The following is a 21,578-nucleotide window of genomic DNA, read 5'->3' as shown; positions in this document are numbered from 1 at the left end:
TTTATTTTACCGCCGAGTTGGCGTAGTTTGTGAGCGTCAAGAGCACGCATTTTTAATTTATTACGTTGAATAAAAAGGGACTTAAACCCTTAACAAGACTCTGTCATTTATCCAGTTTCAACAGTCACCTCTTGGTTGCGTGCAAGTTGGAGGCGCGCAACGCTACATTGGCGCCCGAAAACTTATCGAACTGAAATGGCCGAAAATTGGATGGAAGCCGCTAGACAACACCAAGAAATGACAAGCCAATTGGAAGGATTTGGATAATTGGTCCAGACTTTGAGAGCGTCAATCAAGCCAAACGTCAATTTCGACGGAAAAAATTCGGTGGCGATATTTCTAGAAGGCCTAGAAAATCACTTTCTGCTCTACCCTGTGCCTGAAAGACAAAACGTTGCCATCACCACATCTGCACTAAGAGGACAGGAGGCGCTATGGTGGAAGAATATAGGCAAATTTTTATTAGGGGAATTTGGAAGCCAGACATATACATTTGAAAATTTCAAAAAATCGATAGTAAAGGCCTTCCCCATAGTGAAAGATCGAGCAAGGCTGAAAGCCGAACTATATAGTTTCTATCAACGGGATATAGAAGAGTTGACGGACTTTATTCTACGAAAAATTAAGCTGACGGATATGCTGTATTGGAAGAAAGCCGATGCGGAGATTATTGAAATAATCTTACCAAGATTGTTACCCGCCGTTCAAAACTACTTCGAAATTAGAAACCCAAGCACAGTGCAGGAGCTCTTCGAATTGGCGGTGAAGTTTCAAAATCGCAGAATAGCGGAAAAAGCTAGAGGGGCAACGTATTCTCAAAGTACCCGAAGGAAAACTTCAAATGAGGAAACCAGAAATGGACGCTCTTATGGGGGAAAGAGCTATCAAGCTAACTCATCGAAACTCGAAGGTCAAGGCCCAAAAAGAAAATTCGAAAATAAACATCCGCGTACCCAGAAAGCACAGATTGAAAGGAAAGCTTTAAACGAGTAGAGGGGCCTGTGAAAGGGAGGGTCCAGACCCCGGAAGTTTTAAAAAAACCCTCAAAAAGACATTTAAATATGGTCATCGTAAAAAACTCACATCTGCCAATTATACAAGTCCTTGTTGGCGATGTACCAGTAGAAGCCCTCATCGATACAGGAGCAGAAGGGAATTTTATGAGCGAAAATTTTCTTCAAAAAGAATTTTTATAGGGTACGATTATTTAAAACCAGAAATACGGAAATTATAGCAGCGCAAGGAAAAACATGTCACTGCATCGGGAAATTATCATTAAACATACAGGTAAAAGAGGAAAGCCTCAAAGTATTAATTTTTGTAGTGAAGAATCTGCAAAATCCTCTTATTTTAGGTATGGAGTTTTTAAGGGCCGCGAGGGCCAAATTGAATTTTCAAGACAGTTCCGTGGTGCTGGAGATGGACCAGAGGGTGGTGGAACCTGTGGAGAAACCGCAAGTGGACCTTAGCCATCTGAATGACCATGAAAGGCAAGCAATACAGCAAGTGGTGAGTAATTTTTCTAACTTGTTCTCAGAAAAGCCGGGAAATTGTCAAATAGTTACGCATAAGATACAATTAAGTGCCGAAAAACCATGTAAGACTAAACCTTATCGGTACGACAAACAAAAAGACTTAATCATCGAAGAACATATTCAGGAGATGTTAAAGAATAAAATAATAACGCCCATAAATAGTGAGTACGCGAGTCCAGTCGTACTATGTAGGAAAAAGAACGAGTTTCCTCCTTCGGATAAAAGGGCTTGGAGGTTTGCTATCGATTACAGAAAACTAAATAGTATTACTAAATTTCCAGTTTACCCTTTGCCGGTTATAGAGGAAATTGTTAGACAGATCAAATCGACAAGATACATGTCTACTTTGGACTTAACGTCTGGCTACTATCAAATAGCTATGAGACCCGAAGACATACATAAAACCGCGTTTATAAAAAAATCGGGCACTTATGCATTTTTACGCATGCCCTTTGGGTTGTGTGGGTCCCCATCAACATTCCAGAGAGCTATGGACATTGTTCTAAAGCCTGTCCTAGGAAAATCAACTTTAATTTATCTAGATGATATAATTATAACGAGTAGTACGTTGCAACAACACATTAATGATCTAGAGCAAGTTTTTAAATTATTAAAAGAGGCCGGTCTTACAATTAACGCCTCAAAATGCAAGTTCGCAACTAAAGAGCTTAAATATCTCGGTTATAAAATTTCGCAAAAGGGTATAGAAACGCAAGATTCAAAAATAAAAGCTATTAAGAATTTTCCACCGCCCAACACAGCCAAGAAACTTTCTTCTTTCCTTGGGTTATGTTCTTACTATCGGTCTTTCATAAAAGATTTCCCTAATATTGTTGAACCACTCTTCGTAATCAAAAGAAAGCGAGGTAAATTTACGTGGACAGCGGAAGCAAATACAGCTTTTGAAAGATTAAAAGAAGCGCTCATCAATGCCCCTGTTTTAAAATTCCCGGAGGGGGACGAAAACCTGGAAATTGCAGCAGATGCGTCAGACTATGCGGTGGGGGCGGTTCTTATGCAAAATAGCCATCCTCTGGCATTTTTTAGTAAAACGTTGAATCAGACACAAAGGAATTATACAGCTACAGAAAGAGAAACATTAGCCGTATTAATGGCTGTACACAAATTTCGAGTTTATTTCGGCAAAGCGCCAGTAACAGTCTTTTCGGATCATGCGGCTGTTGGTAGACTTTACTCGGGGAAAAACCTAACGCCCAGGTTAATAAGATGGGCTTTAAAACTCCAAGAATATAATATCACAATAAAATATAAACCGGGTAAGGAAAACAATGTAGCTGACGCACTTTCTCGTATAAAACTGGACGATGAAGGAAATGAACTTAAATGCGCTGTGTTGACTTCAAAAATTTTAGATTCTAGAGATACGATTATTACTGAACTGAAAGCTGATCCTGAATTTGGAAATATCTATGCACATTTGAAAGACCCCGAAAGCTTTGAGCACACAGATATCGATGCGATAAGAAATAGAGCAGAAAACTATGAAATAATAGATAATTTATTATTTTATACGAAAACAACAAACGAAAATGTTGAGTACAAACCAGTCATCCCAGCCTCGCTTCGATTAAGCATTTTGAAGGAATTACACGACGCGAAAACAGCGGGTCATTTAGAAGTCAGAAAAACTTTAAGAAGGGTACGCGAGGCGGTATATTTCCCGTAATTATACAAAATAGTAACGGCGTATGTCAGGTCCTGCAATCAATGTCAGCTAATAAATGATATTAATTACAGCCCGGCCGGGTACTTAAATAGCATTTGCGCTACATTTCCGAATGAAATTTTAGGCATAGATCTTCTTGCTCCCTTCCCCCAGAGCGAGTTAAATAAAAATCGTTTTCTTTTAGTAATAGTAGATCATTTTTCAAAATGGACAGAAATTGTTCCACTTAAACGCGTGTCAGCCAAAACAGTCGCAGATGCATTCTTACACAGATACATTTTAAAATACGGTGCACCGATAAAAGTCATTAGCGATAACGGAAAACAATTCATTAGTCAAATATTTGAAAACATATGCAATGGACTTGGCATACGCCATATCAAAATGGTTCCGTATAGACCACAGGCAAACATAGCAGAAAGAGTGAATAAAAACATAGTAAAAATAATTCGCAGTTACGTGAGCACACATCACAAGCGCTGGGATGGCTACATAAATGAATTAGCTTATGCTTTAAGAAGGCAAATCACGATACTATGGGAAAAACCCCAGCAGAATTATTTTTAGGCAGAAAGTTAATTACGCCTTTAGATAAATTATTCTTTGTGCAACAAAGAGAGCAAGAGTTTAAACAGAAACATGTGCAAAAACTGATTGATCAGGCGCTTAAAAGCTCGGATACGGCAAGAAATAAGCAAAAAGTGTATTACGATAGAAAACGCCGTGAAGCAGATTTTAAAGTCGGGGATAAAGTATTGAAGCGGAAATTTTCTTTATCAAGTGCCCCAGACAATTTTACGGGAAAGCTAGCTCCAAAATTTGAAGGCCCCTATGTAATTCCGGAAATCAAAGGAGTCTTATTATATCTTAAGAACGAGAGAGGGGAGATCTGAAAAGCAAGTCCCGACCAGGTGAAAAAATACTATAATCAAAATGATTTTTAAATCCTTAAAAGTTTCTTGCAGGACTCAAGTCTAAACGAAGTAGAAAGTCCAGAAATAACAACAACTGTTCCACCACCCAAGAAGCAGAGAACTGAAGAGTGACCTAGCCCTTCTACAACCCAAACGACGGTACCAAAAAGAAAAAATAAAAACTTTCAAACTCCAGCATTTAAGAAAAACAAGAATACAGATGCACCGCGTAAAGAAACCGTGGTAAAGAGCAAAACACCACCTACAACGGATCGCAGGAGAAATTATACATCAAGGAGAACGCGCCCAGGGCCAGAGAGTCAGGTGCCAGTAAGGCCGTCGTTCCGGAATCTGAAACGGCAACAGGAGGAAAAAAAATACCAGGAACAACAGAAGAAATTCAAGAAGGACTCCAGGCCGGAGGACGTCAAGACCAGCCGTCCCATGGAAAAACGGAAACGACAACAGCCCGACGATTACTCCGCCAAGAGGCCAGCATGCAGAGGACGCAAAAGAAAAACTAATGTGGACGACACTCGGAGGTCAGTAAGGAGAAGATTGACGTCCATGAAACCTATAACTTGAGAACAATATTGCCAGAAAAGAATGACGGAGTTTCAAGCATCGAAAACTCAAAGATAAGTTAAAATCTTCTATAATTTTTTTTTTCTCTTTTGTTCCAAAATGTTATGCATAAGTACGAAGTTCTATGTTTTGACGAAAGTCAATATGTCTCGGTTGAGACTTAGTTTTGTTTTACTTTATTTAGCTAAGGCAAAAGTATTATATTCTTTAAATGTAAAAGCTAAAAACAAGCATTTTCTGTTGGTCGAAAGACTAATTCTGTTATGTTAATACCAAAATTTGGCCGAAGATAAAAATAACTTCGTATTCTTGTATTAATAAGAATTTTAGTTTCAGTACCGCCAGCTTGGCGAAGAATGAGTAAAGTAAAAATTTATTTCTCTTATTCATTTTATGGTAAATTGTAAAAATCATATGTATTAAAATTTTGTAAATGTACGTAAATATTTGAATGTTATGTAAAAGTAGAATTTAGTCTAGAAGCATAAAATTTTAGATGCTAAAAGTAAAATGCTCAAAAGGAATGAATTCAAAATTTAAGTATTAAACTGTAGATAAAGTCATGCTTTAGAGCGAAAGCCTGCATGTTTAAAGATGAATGAGGGGGAAGTTAGAATGAATGTGTTTTGTAGGGTTCTCCACCTACACTTGAATTTTTAAGAATGTTAAAGTAGCTCATCGAGTTGTAGAATGTCGAGTAAGGTGTGTCTATTTGGTCGTTGAATTCTAACAAATCATGGTAGTTAGGGGAAGTGTTGTAAGACTAAAACACGAATATTCCCGTTTGACACCACACATGGTGGAGAGCCAGGGTAAAGTTAAATTAATGCTTGAAAAATTGAATGAATGTGAATTAAGCAATAACTAAGGAAAACGAATCGTTTAAAAACAAAAATTTATTGTGTCAAGAAAGTGTAAATTATAATGTATTTAGAAAGATACTGATACTTATTCCTTCCAGATGCTGGAAGGAAAAGACCAAGATTGATTGATGAAGTCCAGGAAAAGTTGCTGTAAGAAGAAAGAGTTATAAGTATCCACAGAAATTTAGTATACAATTTGTTACATAAGATATTTTTTTTGTGTAAACGAGGTTCTCGAGAGTTAGTTCAGAATTATAGAAACTTACAACAGGTCGTTTGTAGGACCTGCTTCCAAGTTTTCCAAATTCTGGCAGCGGCAAATGTAGGGTTTATATTTATTTTAACTAACATTTATTTTAAGTTTAAACTATCTTTCCTGTCAAGCCTTACTTTCCCCTGGAACTGCCAATGCCAGAGTATGTAAATTTTAGTAGAACGCTCAAGGATTCAAATTACCAGCGGAAGTATTCTGAGTTAAATAGAAAGGAAACGAGTTCGAGGTGTGCTGTTCTTACTTCACGAGCGCGGAGGTAGTTAGCCAGAAATTAAAGAACCCCGCGTTTCGGCCTGTGTGCTTGCCTGGAAGTATTGTTAATCGTTCAACGTGATCTTCAAGTTTGCTGAATTAGCAGCGGTATTGTAAAACGCGGTGAGGTTAGTTACTTTTAGAGAGCCTCGTAGTTAGAGTCTTGTCTTTAGTTTCTTTTCAGGTTATTATTTTTATTTTACCGCCGAGTTGGCGTAGTTTGTGAGCGTCAAGAGCACGCACTTGTAATTTATTACGTTGAATAAAAAGGGACTTAAACCCTTAACAAGACTCTGTCATTTATCCAGTTTCAACAGTCACCTCTTGGTTTCGTGCAAGTTGGAGGCGCGCAACGCTACAACATAAAGATAAGTTAATTTAGTAATTGCTATTAAGTCCGCCCAGACTTAAAATTGGTTAATGATTCTGACTGTCTTACCGAACGGCCAGGGTTCGAATCCCGAAGTCAGGAATTTAAATTGTCTCTCTTTTCATAGGAGGCAACGATGATCCACCTATTAGATCCACCTTCATAATAAATTGGCACTGTTTTCGGCCTTAGTAGAGGCCACTCTGATAATGGCTAGTGCCCACCATAGGATACAGAATTATACTTTCATATTAATTACAGAAATAAAATAAAAGTATTTAAATAAAGAACAATTGTATTTTACCTGGTCTAGAAAGAACAAGAAGATGTCTGGATAATTTGACAGCTTCTGAAAATTCTCGACAATATAAACATTTTATGTTGCAAATTGTGTTTTCAATATAAATGTTGTTGATAAATTTACTCATTTTTGTTTAGCAAAACATTGCTTAAAATCACTGTAAATAAGTTTCAATAATCTATTGCTTAAATGCTGTGTCATTATACTATACTTCATCTTCAGTGGCCTGTTTTACGACCATTAATTCTAGGTAAAAGAGGCGAGGAATCTATATTATTAAAATCTGTGCGCGTTTGTTTGATTATCCAGTAAAGCTGGGATTCAAAAAACGTGTTTTTCAGATAAAAATAAATACTGTCATGGAAAGAAAGTCACAGTGAAATTCCTTTGTCATGCACAATGCAGAAGAATACTATATATCAGGGGCAGTCAACCTTTTCATACTTATCGCCCACTTTGTAGGTAGTAAAGTTTTTTTTACCGCTCACCTGTTTCGCAGTAACTTAGCATAATTACAAAGTAATTTTATGAGTCGAAACTAATTACATATATATATAGTCAAATTTATCTACTTATTTATATTTTACTTACAGTTATAAGGGACAGAAAATTTACGTCCATCGCTTCTAGCAATTTGTTTTGGCTAGGACACTTTCACTGGTCGGGAAAGGAGAAGTTCGTTTCTTGGAAAACATTTCTCATAGTCTCACGCTTTGTTAAGATGTGGTAATCCCATTATGCGCTTTATAGTCACAGAGCAACACTTAAGAGATGTGCCAAAGACTTATAAATATATAGAAACAGAAGAAAGCTTAATGCGGATGAAAGGACTTTAATCATCGGATGGACAAAACCACTTACTAACTCTACCGCCCATCACTATAGCTTAAATCGCTCACTAGTGGATGGTAGGGACCAAGTTGACTATGCCTATTATACATTTTGCTAAAGAGTTTCACAATAAAATACCTAACATATTCAAACTTTCGAACATATTGTTACGAAATGTACAGGAGCGGTAAGATAGCTTCCCCGCAAAGCAGGTTTAGGATTGCCATAAGATGGCAAGGGAAGGCAAATTTGCCTCATTTGGCGAGAAATCGCCCATTTGGCGAAAAAATAGGCGATATGCCATGGACGGATGGAGAACCTTCTTGAACAATTTCTTATCGGTTTAGTCCAGAAAGTTCTCGAATACAAGCCAAGAGCTATATAAACCCTGCTGGTACGCGGAGAGTGAGTGTGTCTCGTCTAGTGAGCTGATAGTCTGTCATTGAGCGAGTGTCTAGGTCTAGTGCCGAGTTGGTCGTCGAGTGCATCGAGAGAGTCTTTAGTGTATCGCGAGTTAGTGCATCGTCAAGTTTTGTCTTAGAGTGTGCTGAGCTCTGGGAACGACTGAACCGAGTCGATAGCTGTATTCTTGTGTATCATTGAGTGCACCGCGAGTCTCGACAGTAAATAGAGTTCCGAGAACGACCGAGGAGAGTCGGGAGCTGTACTCTAGTGCTTTGTCGTGAAGCTGTCTTCCCCGTGATAGCCTGAAGGCTGTGTCGCTGATTGTTCCAGCGTGTGTATAGTAGATCTTCGAGGACTTTAAAAAGTGACTTTGGAGCTGTCCTGATTAATATTGGATAAATAAAGTGTGTTTCGATACTTCATCAAGTGTCGTCGTTATTCACTCCAAATCTACGAACCCCGTACGAACGTGAACGAAGAAAATAACGCAACAATATTTAAGTGTATGGGTAAGCTTAAATTTAGTCTGGTTTAAAGGTACTAATCCCGAATCGTATATTTTCATAAAAATATGGAAACACGATTCTTGGATTACTTAACAAATTTTATAAAATGCGTAATAATCACATATTAATAATAAAAGTAAATTTTGCAAAAACATGACTTGCATTCTTAATTCCGAGTTTAGCCTGTTGGGCTTGCCCTGTAAGCCGATAATCCGCTTCGGAGCTTTAATGCTAGTCTTGCAACAGATTATTTCTTATCATTCGAAACCGATCGATGGAGGATTTACAGGTTTATCTGTTACAGTCGTCTTTCGGAACATTTCGTTCTCTACACGAATCTGATATGTGGAGCAGAGCTGCCAGCTTGTTGATGCAATATGATGCTAATAATATTTTCTAGTATGATCATGGGTGTAAACATCAAACATGGGTGTAAACATAGATATTAAGCTAATATTTTGTGGACTTTTAAAATAGAATTTGTTTGAAATGAAGTTCGCTTTCAGATTCAAAGTTGAGTTTTAGGATTTGATTCAATATATTTCTCTTCCTCAATAAAAACAGGTATAGATAAGAGATGCAAATGGTTTAGGATGTTTGATTTTCTCTTAGACAATTGTCATATTTAATTCTTCTACTCCTAGACAAGATTTAAATTATAGTATTAAATTTAATACTTTGTGGAGTTCAACTAATTAAAATTAACTAACTAAAATGCAAAAGGTTTCCTAACATTGCTTCCTTTATGTTCCCTTAATAAATTGACAGCTTTTACATACCTGTTTTAACATGATTGATATAATAAGAGAAAATATCAGCAGTCATAACTATTTAAATATCACCTTCTAAAATACAGAGTCACCTTAATCTGACAATATGATTATTTTTCCAGACATTTATTAATTTAGAAGTCAAACAACAAAAATCAGCGTTGTATTTTCAAATTTTCACAGGACTAGTTTCGATGGTTTTACTGAACCATCATCCAACCTCAACCCCTTAACCGAACCATTTTTCGCTTTTGCGCAATGGTTCGGATGATGGTTCGGTAAAACCATCGAAACTAGTCCTGTGAAAATTTGAAAACATAACGCTGATTTTTGTTATTTGACTTCTAAATTAGTATTTGTTCGGCGTCTTATTGTATCTTAATTATTATTCCCCACGTTTGTCACATTGATTATAAATATTTGTTTTTTTATTTTGAATTCTTTTTCTTATTGTTCCTTCTTACATGTCATTCTCAACGGGAATCCATAATATGCATCAGTTGCTGAATAAAAACCAGTAAGAGGAAAAGCTGAATTATGATTTGAACATTTTATTATAATTGCGAAGTAATTAAACTGGCAATCCGCTTGTCCTCTTTCGCTGTTAAACATTCAAAACTGATAACAAAAATTAAGAGAAACAGTTTCAGTTGCTTTTAGATGTAAGAAATAAAATAAAATAAAATCTGAATGGCTAGAGATTTTAACAATCGCATAAAGGTTAAACATGGTTTATCAGTACCAACGGAGATGGCCAAGTTGGAATAGTGAAATATTTCATAGGATACTTGATTAATATAAATTTAAACTACCATGGAAACGCTGTATATATTCTATATATTTCAAAAGTGAAAAAAAAACATGTAATTCTATAAAAATATTAAATGTGTTTACTTAGATATGTCATGAATTAAATGTATCTTTACTTAAATCACTCAGATTGAACACAAGAAAAATAACATTCTTAAGAACTGCATCTATTACTTTTAAATATCTTAGTTTAATCAGCAAGAGACATATTAAATTTAAAAGATAAATATCTTACATTTTGACGAACGGCAGCAAACTCGAATGAAACTGAAACAATGCATTTACAGTAGGCGATATTTAAAGTAACTTACTGCTGACGTCACTACTATGCCTACCCAGCTGTTTACATCTGGTTTCCTCGGCCGTTATGAGGCGAGAATTCGACATCTCACTTACTCATCGGATGTGTCTGACTTGACTTGGAATTCTTCTCTACAACTGGAGCGCATTTTTCTCTCCTGAGTTATCACTTTGAAAATGCTAGCCATATTTTGCTATCAACTTACTCACCTATTACACGCAGGATCGGACTATGTCCTGGAGTATGTAAAATGTGACTTGCTCACCTGAGTATTTAAAGCAAATAAACACAAATTCATGCTAATTCAGAAGTCAAACAACAAATTCATGTTTCGAAACAGACAAGTCTTACGGGTTGAAACTCCGTGAGGCTTGCTTAATAAGTGGCATTTATTTGGAAAGAATTCATTTATGTCGAAATAAAAGTAGCTTTGATGCTGTACAACATATAATTTCCTCTTAGAAATTTCTGTATTAAAGCATGTAGAGGTATTAGGTACTTTTTGAAACAGAAGAGTGAAAAATGAGCAATGCCCTCGCTGGGACTCGAACCACCGACCTATCGAATACGCGTCGAGCGGGCTGACCCCTACACCACGAAGGCATGCTAAGAATGCCGGAAATATGCCTTATATACTCCCCCTTTTAAAGGTGAACTGGGGTTTTAGGGACCCAGTCGCCAAATCCTTGTGGTGAAGAATCATCACTCACCACCTTTTAGTTCGGGGGCAACTGTAGAGATATTAGGTTATTTCGAAGTAGGAAACATGAAAAATGAGCAGTGCCTTAGCCGGGACGCGTAATGGCAAACGGCACATTGAGTTGATCAATGTTAACGAATTTCGTTTACTGCGCATGCTCAGTGCTGTACCGTTGGCGTGGCAGGAAATATTGGCGACTAAGCATAAGCAACCATTACACAAGCCATGTAGGTCATCATGTAGGTCTTATCGACTGTTTACAATTACAATACTACAGAAATTTATTTGTGCTTAATGCATTTGCTTCTGTTTCATTTCATTTCGTTTTGTTTTGTTCATAAACGTTATATTTAATATCAGTTATTTATAATAATTTCCTTGACTTTAATTCAGTAATTTAAACTGAATTTATTCTTTAATTTGTTAAAGTATATACGAATGGAACATATATATTAATTTACCATACGCAATTGCTTTTATTCCTCACAAATATATTCAATAAAGATTCAGCTAACGTATCCTGTAATGTTTCCTGTTTTGTAATCATTCTTAAACGAAAATTTGAGTAGTTTACAATCGATAGTTACCCTCTAAGTAATAAAGGAACTTACAACCTAACAAGTTTTAAAACACCGAACTGTTTACACCCAGATAACAAAATATCAACCACACACCGTATTTATTTTCTTTTAAAATTGTACCAAAGTCGTAATTACTCCAAATTCTCTTCTGGGCATGCGCAGTATGCGAAATTCGTTTAACATTGATCAACTGAATGTGCAGTTTGCCATTACTCCGCCGGGACTTGAACCACCGACTTTTCGAATACTCGTCGAGCGTGCTGACCACTAACCACGAAAGTATGCTAAGAAAACGGGAGAACTACCTTAAAAGAATTGCTCCTGAAGGCTTCAGCTTCGAAGAGAAGCTGATGAATTTCAGTTAGGGACACATTTCTTGTTTTCGAAAAACGTACATTCGCTGCCATTTCAATTTTCAGATACGTTTTCAAGTGAGATATCATTTTGAAATGTAATTTAATATATCTAATCGGTGACGGGATTAAAAAAAGTTGCCTTTTATTCAGTGCTATCTCGAACATATGTGCAATTTATGCAACTCATGCAAGATTTCGCATTTAGTATTACAGCACAAGCAGTTTTTTTTTTTTTATAAATGATCTGTATATATAGTTTACCGAGTTCTCATTGAAGTTCGTGCGTATCCATTTTATTTCCTACTAAGAGCCTCAGAACTAAAGCCTGCGAATAGAAGATGCGTTTTGAGCTCTGCATTTCAAACTGTTTGTAGCAAACCATATAGTGAACTGAGAAAGTTGGAATTTCCGTGTGAACATGAATGAACAGAGACAATTGTGTTTTAAGCCCAAATTTTCTGTTCAGTATGAGAGGATGTATTTTTGAAAATGATACACACACATACAATTAAAGTGAAAGTATAAGATTATGCAAATACCTCATTTAATCCTAAACTATTTTTAAGCAAATACATGAGTTTGGCAACAGGTACTTTCAATTCAGTATGTCTGTATTGTTGGATTGTATACATGTCTTACATCATCTTCATTGTAAAGCAGAACTCTCTGAAAATATTCATTCTTTAAGTATCTTTCCAGCTTATTTGGTGACAACAAAGAAAAAAATCAAAGTAGAAAAAATTTAGGGAGTTTTGTATGAGCGCAATCAATTTTTATTTGAAACTACAGTGGGAATGTAATAATATGCTAGGGTACTTTGTTAGGGTGCGCAGTGGACAGCTGAAAGGCTCTTAATTACTTGTCATCAAAACTTAGGAGAAGTATGGCAGAAATGTATTTTTACCACTACATAATTTCCACAACTATTATATTAAACCGTAAAAAATAAAATGCTGAAATTATTTACATAAATTAAATCATTAAATTTTGTATGTTCTAGTAGCGTGGATACTAAGCTTTTGAAGTACCTACAGCTCACCGAGCTGATGTCGAGCACTAAAATATATAAGAATTAAAGGTGAAAATAATTTTAATTCCTTGTACGAAATATTTACTTCCTTGTACGAAGTAAAAAAGAAGTATTTTAATCGCGAAAAGATTCAGACACCATATTTCAACGCAAATATCCATTTTCACCGCTATCGAATGCAATTTAACGATGGTTTTGCTTGACATCTGTATGTAAGGACAGAACAAAGGACTCTTTTCTTCCCAAAAAATTGTAAAACTAATTTAAAATGAATTCTGTTGAGAATTTTTCGTGGCGTCTGTGCGTAAGTACGTATGTATCTCGCATAACTCAAAAAAAAAGTAGCCTCAGAACGTTGAAATTTTGTATATAGGACTCCTATAACATGTAGATGTGAACCTCGTATTTTGGTCGCAATCGGCCGCACCAAAAGTATATATATATATATATATCCACTCTGTTACTCGGCTCAGTGATCTCAGTTTCGTTATTCTTATATGTTTGTAAATTGTGCATTTTTTGCTTTAAAAATTATTGAATTCTCATCTTTCGATTAAGGGTTTTATGCCTTTAGTTAATCTGTATGCAGTAGGTTTAGAATTATCAACAATTTAAAAGTTGTTTAAGGGCAGCTAAGCCTAATAACTTCCGCCATGTCGGCCATTGCTTGTTTACATTTGAAACAACAGAATAGTAAATTTGTTGCCAATTTAGAGAAAGTAAGCTTCGCAATAACACAGACACCACCTTCCTTTATTATTGCGAATTAAATCATGCTTAATCCATTCTGGAATTTATTCGAATTATTTTTTATTATTATTTTTATTATTTTTAAGTAATTAAGATTTACTTCATAATTTTCAATACAGACATTTTGAGTTTTGATGTATTTTTGCCTTGTCGCGAAGTGAGAACTGAATTAATTGAATGAGAAATACTGAATCGTCTGTGCATAACTGTTTAATATGGTTTAATATTTGTTGATTTCTATTTTAAATTCCTCATAAGAACTAGGATATCTAATGGAAATTTCTCCATAACTGCCATATCTCTCATTACTGACGTTAAAAACTTCTATAATGTTGCAAGTGTTTGTTTATTACATTTAGCATATTATTTAGTGCTAACAGGGGACTTATTAGCCACAAGATTTGGCAAATAGGTAGTTTCCAATGGGAGTTTTTCTCTGTGGAATAAGATCTTTAATTCATTTTTAACATTAAAACTGTAATTGTTAATGACCTGAGCAGTTTATGGTCAATGGCTTTATTCTTGAACTACTTAATAATTGAAATTTTTACTTTTTACTTTTTTAGTTATTTTTGGGTAACTATTCTAGGGAAATATAAAATAACAGTAGAATAACAATAGTATTCCATATAAATCTCGCAATTTAATTTGAATGATAATTTGGTCTCAAAATAAAGACGCATTTTTAAATTTCAAGAATGATTAAAACTTTTTCATTTATTTGAATATTAATCATTTGGCCTAATTTGTTTTCAAATTTTGAATATTACCAATATTACTTATATATTCTACAGAATGATATCGCAAATTAAAAGACAGAACAATATATCATTATATACCTTTTATGAAGAAACATTTCTACGGATATGGAACTAAAGTTTAATATCTTTATGCGAACTGCAGGGAAAAAAATTCGTTTTTTGATAGAAAAATATGATGTGAATACCCATTCGGGAAAAGAGTGCAGTAATGTTTTAAAAAAGGCAGCTGTAGTGTATTAAGAAAAGGAAAATGGGATAATTTTTTCTAGGGATGAAAAAAAAAAATGAAAAGCTTTGAAAATGGCAAAAATGTAGCGACTTCCTAAAAATAACATAATACATACATCTCATGATATTTCGTATCATTTAAAAAAGACTTTCTGTTTCAAAGTAAATAGCATCTCATCTCAAATTCCCTTAAAAAAACGAGAATAATGTTTTTAAAAGTAGAGTCAGAATTTGAAATCCAATTTTTAAGTAAATTGCGAAAACGGTGAAGTTCATAATGAATAAAGAAGCCTAGTTAAATAGATGCAAACATACTCCTGTATTTTAAAAATTAAGGCAGGCATCACAGAAGTTAGTCCAAATTTCAGCTTGTGAAGAAGGTCTCAGAAACTCTAGATTTTAATTTAATACATTGCTAAATGAATTCATAAGTAATTAATGATATCAGAGCAATAAATTAGGACATGTTGTATATAGTATAAGAGACATTTTTCAAATCATGTGTCATTAATTCTAATTTAACTTGCGATATATTTGAAATTACTGAATTAAATTTTCATTTAAAAATTAACTCGATAAGTATCAGCACATCACATGTCATGTTTCTGACAGAATAGAATGAATTAATGCACATTTTCTTAAGTTTGAGTCAATTAAAAAAATATATTTGCTATACCGTATTCAGTGTTTGAATGCATGCTTTCGTTATAAAAGTACATAAATTAGAGGTACCGTTTTTTCATTTTAAGAGTTATCTAAAGGATAACCACTATTTAAACAGAACATTAGAGACATATTCTGAGTTTAAATAGCGCCCCGAATAATGATTATTGGAAGTGTTAAGGCAAGAAGAATCGGCGTCATATTCATAACTGTTGCGGACTAGTTTCGAACTGCAGGCCTAATTTCAAAGGTTTAAAAATAAGACCTACTTCTTGAGTTGCAGAGGTGCAAATGGCGAATGAAAAGCTGTTTTCATTTAGTTATTTCATTTTTAATCAATAGATGACGCCAATAGCTTCACTTCCTTCTTCTCACTGTTATCGCCCGAGCACAGGCTTCTATTCCGCCATTTGCACATCTGAAGCTAAAGAAGAAGATTTTATCTTACAGCCTTCGGACCTAGTCCTGCAAATTTACGACTATGGCCCTGATTCTTGTTGCCTTAACATCTCCAATAGAACGTTATCTAATTTATGATAAATTCTTTTGTGAAGTGCTTGAGATGCCGCTATTTAATTCAGGTGCTGATTTCTTCTTAGTTCTTTTAATTCAGGTGCTTTGATAATGTTTACTTTATGAAGGAAGTTAAAATGCTGCCTTGGAAAACTTGTAACGTCTACAATTTGTTAGAAAATTTTATTTAAATTGATAATGCTTTAATGAGGCTTACTTTATGAATGAATTTAAAAGGATTTATTGACAAGCAAAGTCGGCTGTTATATCTCCGGAATCGGATTAGAGTGCTAAAAAAGGCATGGGCATTTGTAAATACACATTCGTTATCTTTGCAACATAGAGGCATTTAGACTTTGTCAGGATGAAATGTCCCCTTGAGATGTTTCTTGCAGGGGTAGGAGGATCATTCCCCAGAATCGTTTACACTATATTTGAGAGAAAGCTGGAGAAAATCTTACGACCGTCTAGTGCATGACGGTTTTGCTAAAGATAGATCCAATTTTTACTTCCTTCTACTATTTTTCACGGACATAATAATACATATATAATTACATGCATACATTACATAATTAAAATTCAAAATAAATTTATCACTTTTCTACGTAACATTTAGATTAATGTCCAAATTTTTGGTTTTTTTAATTTACATTTTGCAAAGAAAGGCATGTATTAGATAATTATTAATTATATTTCTCTTTATAATTCAAATATTAAAAGATTGAAAATGACACTGCCTTGCAGCATATTTCTCTAAAACATTTTCTTTAAATTTCTATTCCACTGCTCTCGAAATATATTAAGTGTATGAAAAGAATTCTGAGGAACTTTCAATATGTAGAGATTGAAGCTTAGAAATGAGCGATTTTTCTAGCAATTAGCATTTCTATTATATTTTTTTAAGCTTTATAATGACTGATTATTCATGCATACTTTTAAAAATAAATTAAGAGGATAAAAATATGTCTGAAAGCATTCAGATTTTAACGTCTCACCAGAGGCTTTGTTAAGGTGTTTAATGCTCTCATTGAGCTCGTAGTTTAACTAACTGCTCTTGGACTCACTTCTGCTCACGAAATTTTTTCCTTTTTAATTTTATTGCTAAACATCCTTTTCTGTATACTTACACCGCAAATAATTCACCAGTAAAATCTCAAAATTAAAAAAAAAAAAAAAAAAACAGCATTTCTTTAGAATTTTTGATATAGTGCTAAGTATTGTCATATATTTTTTAGCTCAGAACGATTATTATTCTCCGAAACTCAGTTTTATATCTATTCATTTTTTGTTGTCCGTTTCACTTTCCAAATAACAAGCGTCGCCAACAGCCTAAAAAGTGCTACTTTTAATATTTTAATTTAATTGTTACATTTTACTCACAGCTGATAATTACTTATATGCTGTTTAACAAAAGTCTCATTGCAGTTAAAATAAAAATGAGATAATTTATATAATTCGAGCGAACTTGTAAAGTATCCTCTGTGTATTATGTAGAAATTGGCTTGAATTGTTTGCTTCTTCGATTCATGAAATTACGAAAAAATGCTTAAATTACAGATTAAAAAATCAGACCAAAATTATGGCTTCGTTTAAAAGAGAATGAAGTATTTTGCAGAAAACGAAATATTTATATCATTCATGGCAAAGGAAAAAGATATATCTCATTTCTTTGAATTAAATTAAATTAATCACTTACGTATTAACGCAGCCTCCCTGGAGCAAGATAAAAAAAGTAAAAGATATCTATAGGGATCAAGTTGGTGGCTTTTCTTAAAAAAGATTCCCAAACGATTCGTGTTTGTCATAAGTTGACAAACATTATGAATATTCGAAAAAAAGTATTTATGCAATTTAAATTACAAATTTCAATTATTAAATAAGAATTACATTATGAATTAAAAATAAAACGATAAAATATTTATCTCCAATTATCTTTTTGTAATTTTTTTGCGATTTTGTATTCTCCAAGAACACAGCTATCTCTTTTCACTTAAAAAAAATCAGAGAACTACAAAAGTGTTTATTAGGTAAACTTCGGCAGTACCAGCTATTTATCAAACGCATTCACTCGTTGTTGCCGTCAGAGATTTTGCCGCAATATTTTGTATTTCTGCAGAAATGCTAACGCAGTTTCTTTCATTGCTGGCAAATCCATAAGTGTATATTTTAAAATGAAATTTTAAGGCAAAAATATCAATATTTGTTTATAAAAACCGTTGAAACGTAAAAAGAAACAAAAAGAACCCATACGAAAATGGCGGCGTTGCTTAGTTGAAGGAATGTTATGAGCATGGTTATGCGCTTGGTTGAGGTCAACACATTCTAAAATTTTGGCGACTTTGAACAAGATGGTTACGATAACACATAAGTACCTTTAATTAATCATTTGATTTTCCAAGGATTTGCAACCAAAATTCCAGCGTCTCCTCACGAAATGTTCTACAGAAATTCATTCCTTTTTGATTATAATTCACAGATATCTCTCCTACTTTATAATAGTTTCTTTTCTTCGCGATAAACAACTTTAACATTTTACATGCATTATTTGAGACAACTGCTAATGAAAATGCATATGCAGCGAGAGAGATTGAAAGATTTTTAACTGCGACAAACATGCTGCGGAGAAGAATACGTGAGGGGAAGACGTTTCTAGATGAAATATGCCAGAGTTGGGGTAAGGAACAAAAAATCGTAAGTAACCTGCTTACCTATGAAATTGCTAGAAACCAAAAACCTATTCCACGGCTTTTACTACGTAACCATATTTCAAACTTTTGCTTTGTAATAAAATGATTGATATGTTTGTAATTTGAGTAAGATGCGACGGAAGCAAACTTTAAAAAAATATTTAAAAACCTATATTCTTTTATATGTAATGCATATTAATTGAAATGAAATGCTATTTCACATATTGAGTAATTAGAATGTATAAGAGGTTTTGGAACAATGAATGATTTCATGCACTGTACTTACGTCCACATCTATTCCTACTTGAGGAAATGCCTTCAGAGGTGGATCGGATGCAGGCACGAACCTGAAAAACTCGCCCATATTTTTGTACCACTTGACAGCATAGAGAGTCTCATTACCAAGTTCATAGCCACATCTTAAGATAACGTTTTCCCCCGTTACGACGGGAGTGGGTATGTGAAGCATGTTGATTCGCAGAGGTACCTGAGGGTATCTTGAACCTAAAACAGAATTTAAAGGTTTATGAAATATAAAAATAATAGTAGGCAAAAGTGTCGTTAGTGAGTTTAGTGGCACGCCTTCATCAAAAATAAACAACGGATTACCTCAGGGTCAAATTTAACACATGAAAAATATTATAATCTGATAATTTAGTAGTATAAAGCTCGCGGTCCTATTCGATATTCAAAACGGAATTTTGTGTCTTCGGGATTTAAGGAAAAGAAAAGAAATGAGTGTCCAAAATTTCTTGCATTTTATACCCAACAATCAATATTGCTTATGTTTAACATATGTTTGTAAAATAACCTTTTTAGTTTCAAGTTTTAATGACTATCTAACATGATTAACGTTTAAAAAACATTTTGTTCAGCCATGTTAAAATATTGCATATATGTATGTAATATAATATTCCAAAATTACTTGCATTTTATACACAACAAGTAATATTGCTTATGTTAAACATTAGTTTTTTTTAAATACCTTCTCATTTCCTAGGTTTTAATGACTATCTAACATGATTGATTTTTAAAAACATTTTGTTCACATATGTTGAAATATTACATATATATATATATATACTCGCAGTAAATTCAAAATTTCTATATAATATAAATTCAATTCCTTAGAGATGGTATATGGAAAATTTTCTTATTATTATGTATTATAAATTATTATGTAATATATAAAATTTATTATTATATAAACAAGGGGTGATCAAATGGAAAGGTAGAAAACGACGTAATTAATGCGAGAATTTAGAACGTAGCGAGGCATCTTGGGATGCGACTGGAATCTCTGACTGGGATCGGAGCATGCGCGGGCGCCCGCACGCGCAGGAGAGAGCAGAGCTCTTATCAAAAGCGGCGTCCAAATGATGCGGCAGTCCGTATAAGGCCAGGATGGCGTTCGCTGAGCGTTGCAAAATTCGATGACTGAGGAGCAGCGAGGTGTTATCCGATTTCTGACAGCGGAAGGTGAGAAACCGGCAGCTATTCATCGCCGGATGGTGACAGTTTACGGGGAAAAATGTGTCTCTGACAAGTCTGTCAGAAAATGGAGTTCCCGTTTTCGTGCAGTCCGTGAGAGTGTGGGTGATGACCCGAGACCAGGCCAGGCAAACACTGTCATCACGAGCGATCTCGACAAGGTGAACGACCTAGTGAGAAGTGATTGGAATGTCACATTGCGAATGTGACAAATGTGACTTTGCGAATGGTGAAGGTGGATGTTAGCTATCGAACCCTGCGGACAATTGTTCACGACAGGTTGCGATTTCGGAAGGTGTGTGCCTCTTCAGTTCCGAAGCAGCTCACCGACCAGCAAAAGGAACAGCGTATGGGGCAACATTTGTTTCGGTATCAGGAAGACCCCGCTTTCATGGAGCGGATCGTCACAGGGGAGGAGACCTGGTGCCATCACTACGAGCCAGAGACAAAGCGGGACAGCATGCAGTGGAAGCATGCGTCGTCACCTCCCTCTAAGAAGTTCAAAGCCGTGCCGTCAGCAGGTAAGGTATTGCTCACCGCCTTTTTGGACGTTCAAGGTCCGTTACTTGTGAAATTCCTCGAACACAGGAAAACCATTAACTCCGATGTGTACTGTGAGACACTTCGACGCCTACGCAGTTCCATCAAGAACAAAAGACCGGGGCTGCTCACGGAGGGTGTGGTTCTGCTCCATGATAACGCGAGTCCACACGTCTCCAGAGTCACACATATGGAACTGGCCAAGTTCAAGTGGGAGACTTTGGACCATCCGCCCTACAGTCCAGACATCTCGCCTTGCGATTTCCATGTGTTTTGTAAAATGAAGAAACACCTGAAAGGGAAACGCTTGAACTGGACGACGTCCTCGAGGACGCTGTGAAGGACTGGGTCTCGTCACGGCCACAGGAATTTTGGGAACAAGGAATCCTGCGGCTTGTTCATCAGCGGGATCGTTGTGCTCAGGCCTATGGTGTATATTTTGAATAAAGTCTAAATTTGTACCCACCGTGTCGTTTCGTACCTTTTCATTTGATCACCCCTTGTATTATAAATTGATTATTAGTAAAGGTTTTTTACATATCATCTCCAAGGAACATAAATTTAATTAATGCGATAAATTATTGGAATAAATTTGAGTCAGTATTTTAAGTAGAGATACTAGCAATTGTTGAAAGTATAGAGCCTACTAACAGTTAAGTTTCAGTAGTAAAACTTTACTGTACTATAGGTTTTAAGTTTGTAAAGTTCAAAATCATTATAAATTTAAAAGAATCCTGGAGATAACATACTTAAAGTAGGCTGGTAATAAAAAAGCGTTCAAAACTGCTATTAAATTAGAATGAAAATTCTAAGTAAACAAATATCTATCTATCGATATCTATAGCAGTATATCTCTGTCTATATATACTATACA

The 21,578-nt window shown here is 35.0% G+C and overlaps 1 protein-coding gene across 1 annotated transcript in view; it reads right to left on the bottom strand.

Annotated features, from left to right (window-relative positions):
* Nucleotides 1–21,578, bottom strand: part of LOC118186582 (cell adhesion molecule 2-like) — a 409,684-nt gene that overhangs the window by 245,827 nt on the left and 142,279 nt on the right. The window contains exon 3 of the mRNA XM_035356687.2: nucleotides 18,960–19,177. Coding sequence (XP_035212578.1) covers nucleotides 18,960–19,177 — 218 coding nt within the window. The remainder of the gene's footprint in view (nucleotides 1–18,959; nucleotides 19,178–21,578) is intronic.

This window comes from Stegodyphus dumicola, chromosome 4 (assembly GCF_044657685.1).
Source record: "Stegodyphus dumicola isolate Sdum_Otavi_A_Nest chromosome 4, ASM4465768v1".
Lineage (NCBI taxonomy): Eukaryota > Metazoa > Arthropoda > Arachnida > Araneae > Eresidae > Stegodyphus > Stegodyphus dumicola.
Note: the sequence above shows the minus strand (reverse complement) of the source record. Positions and strands in the feature narration are given on the sequence as shown.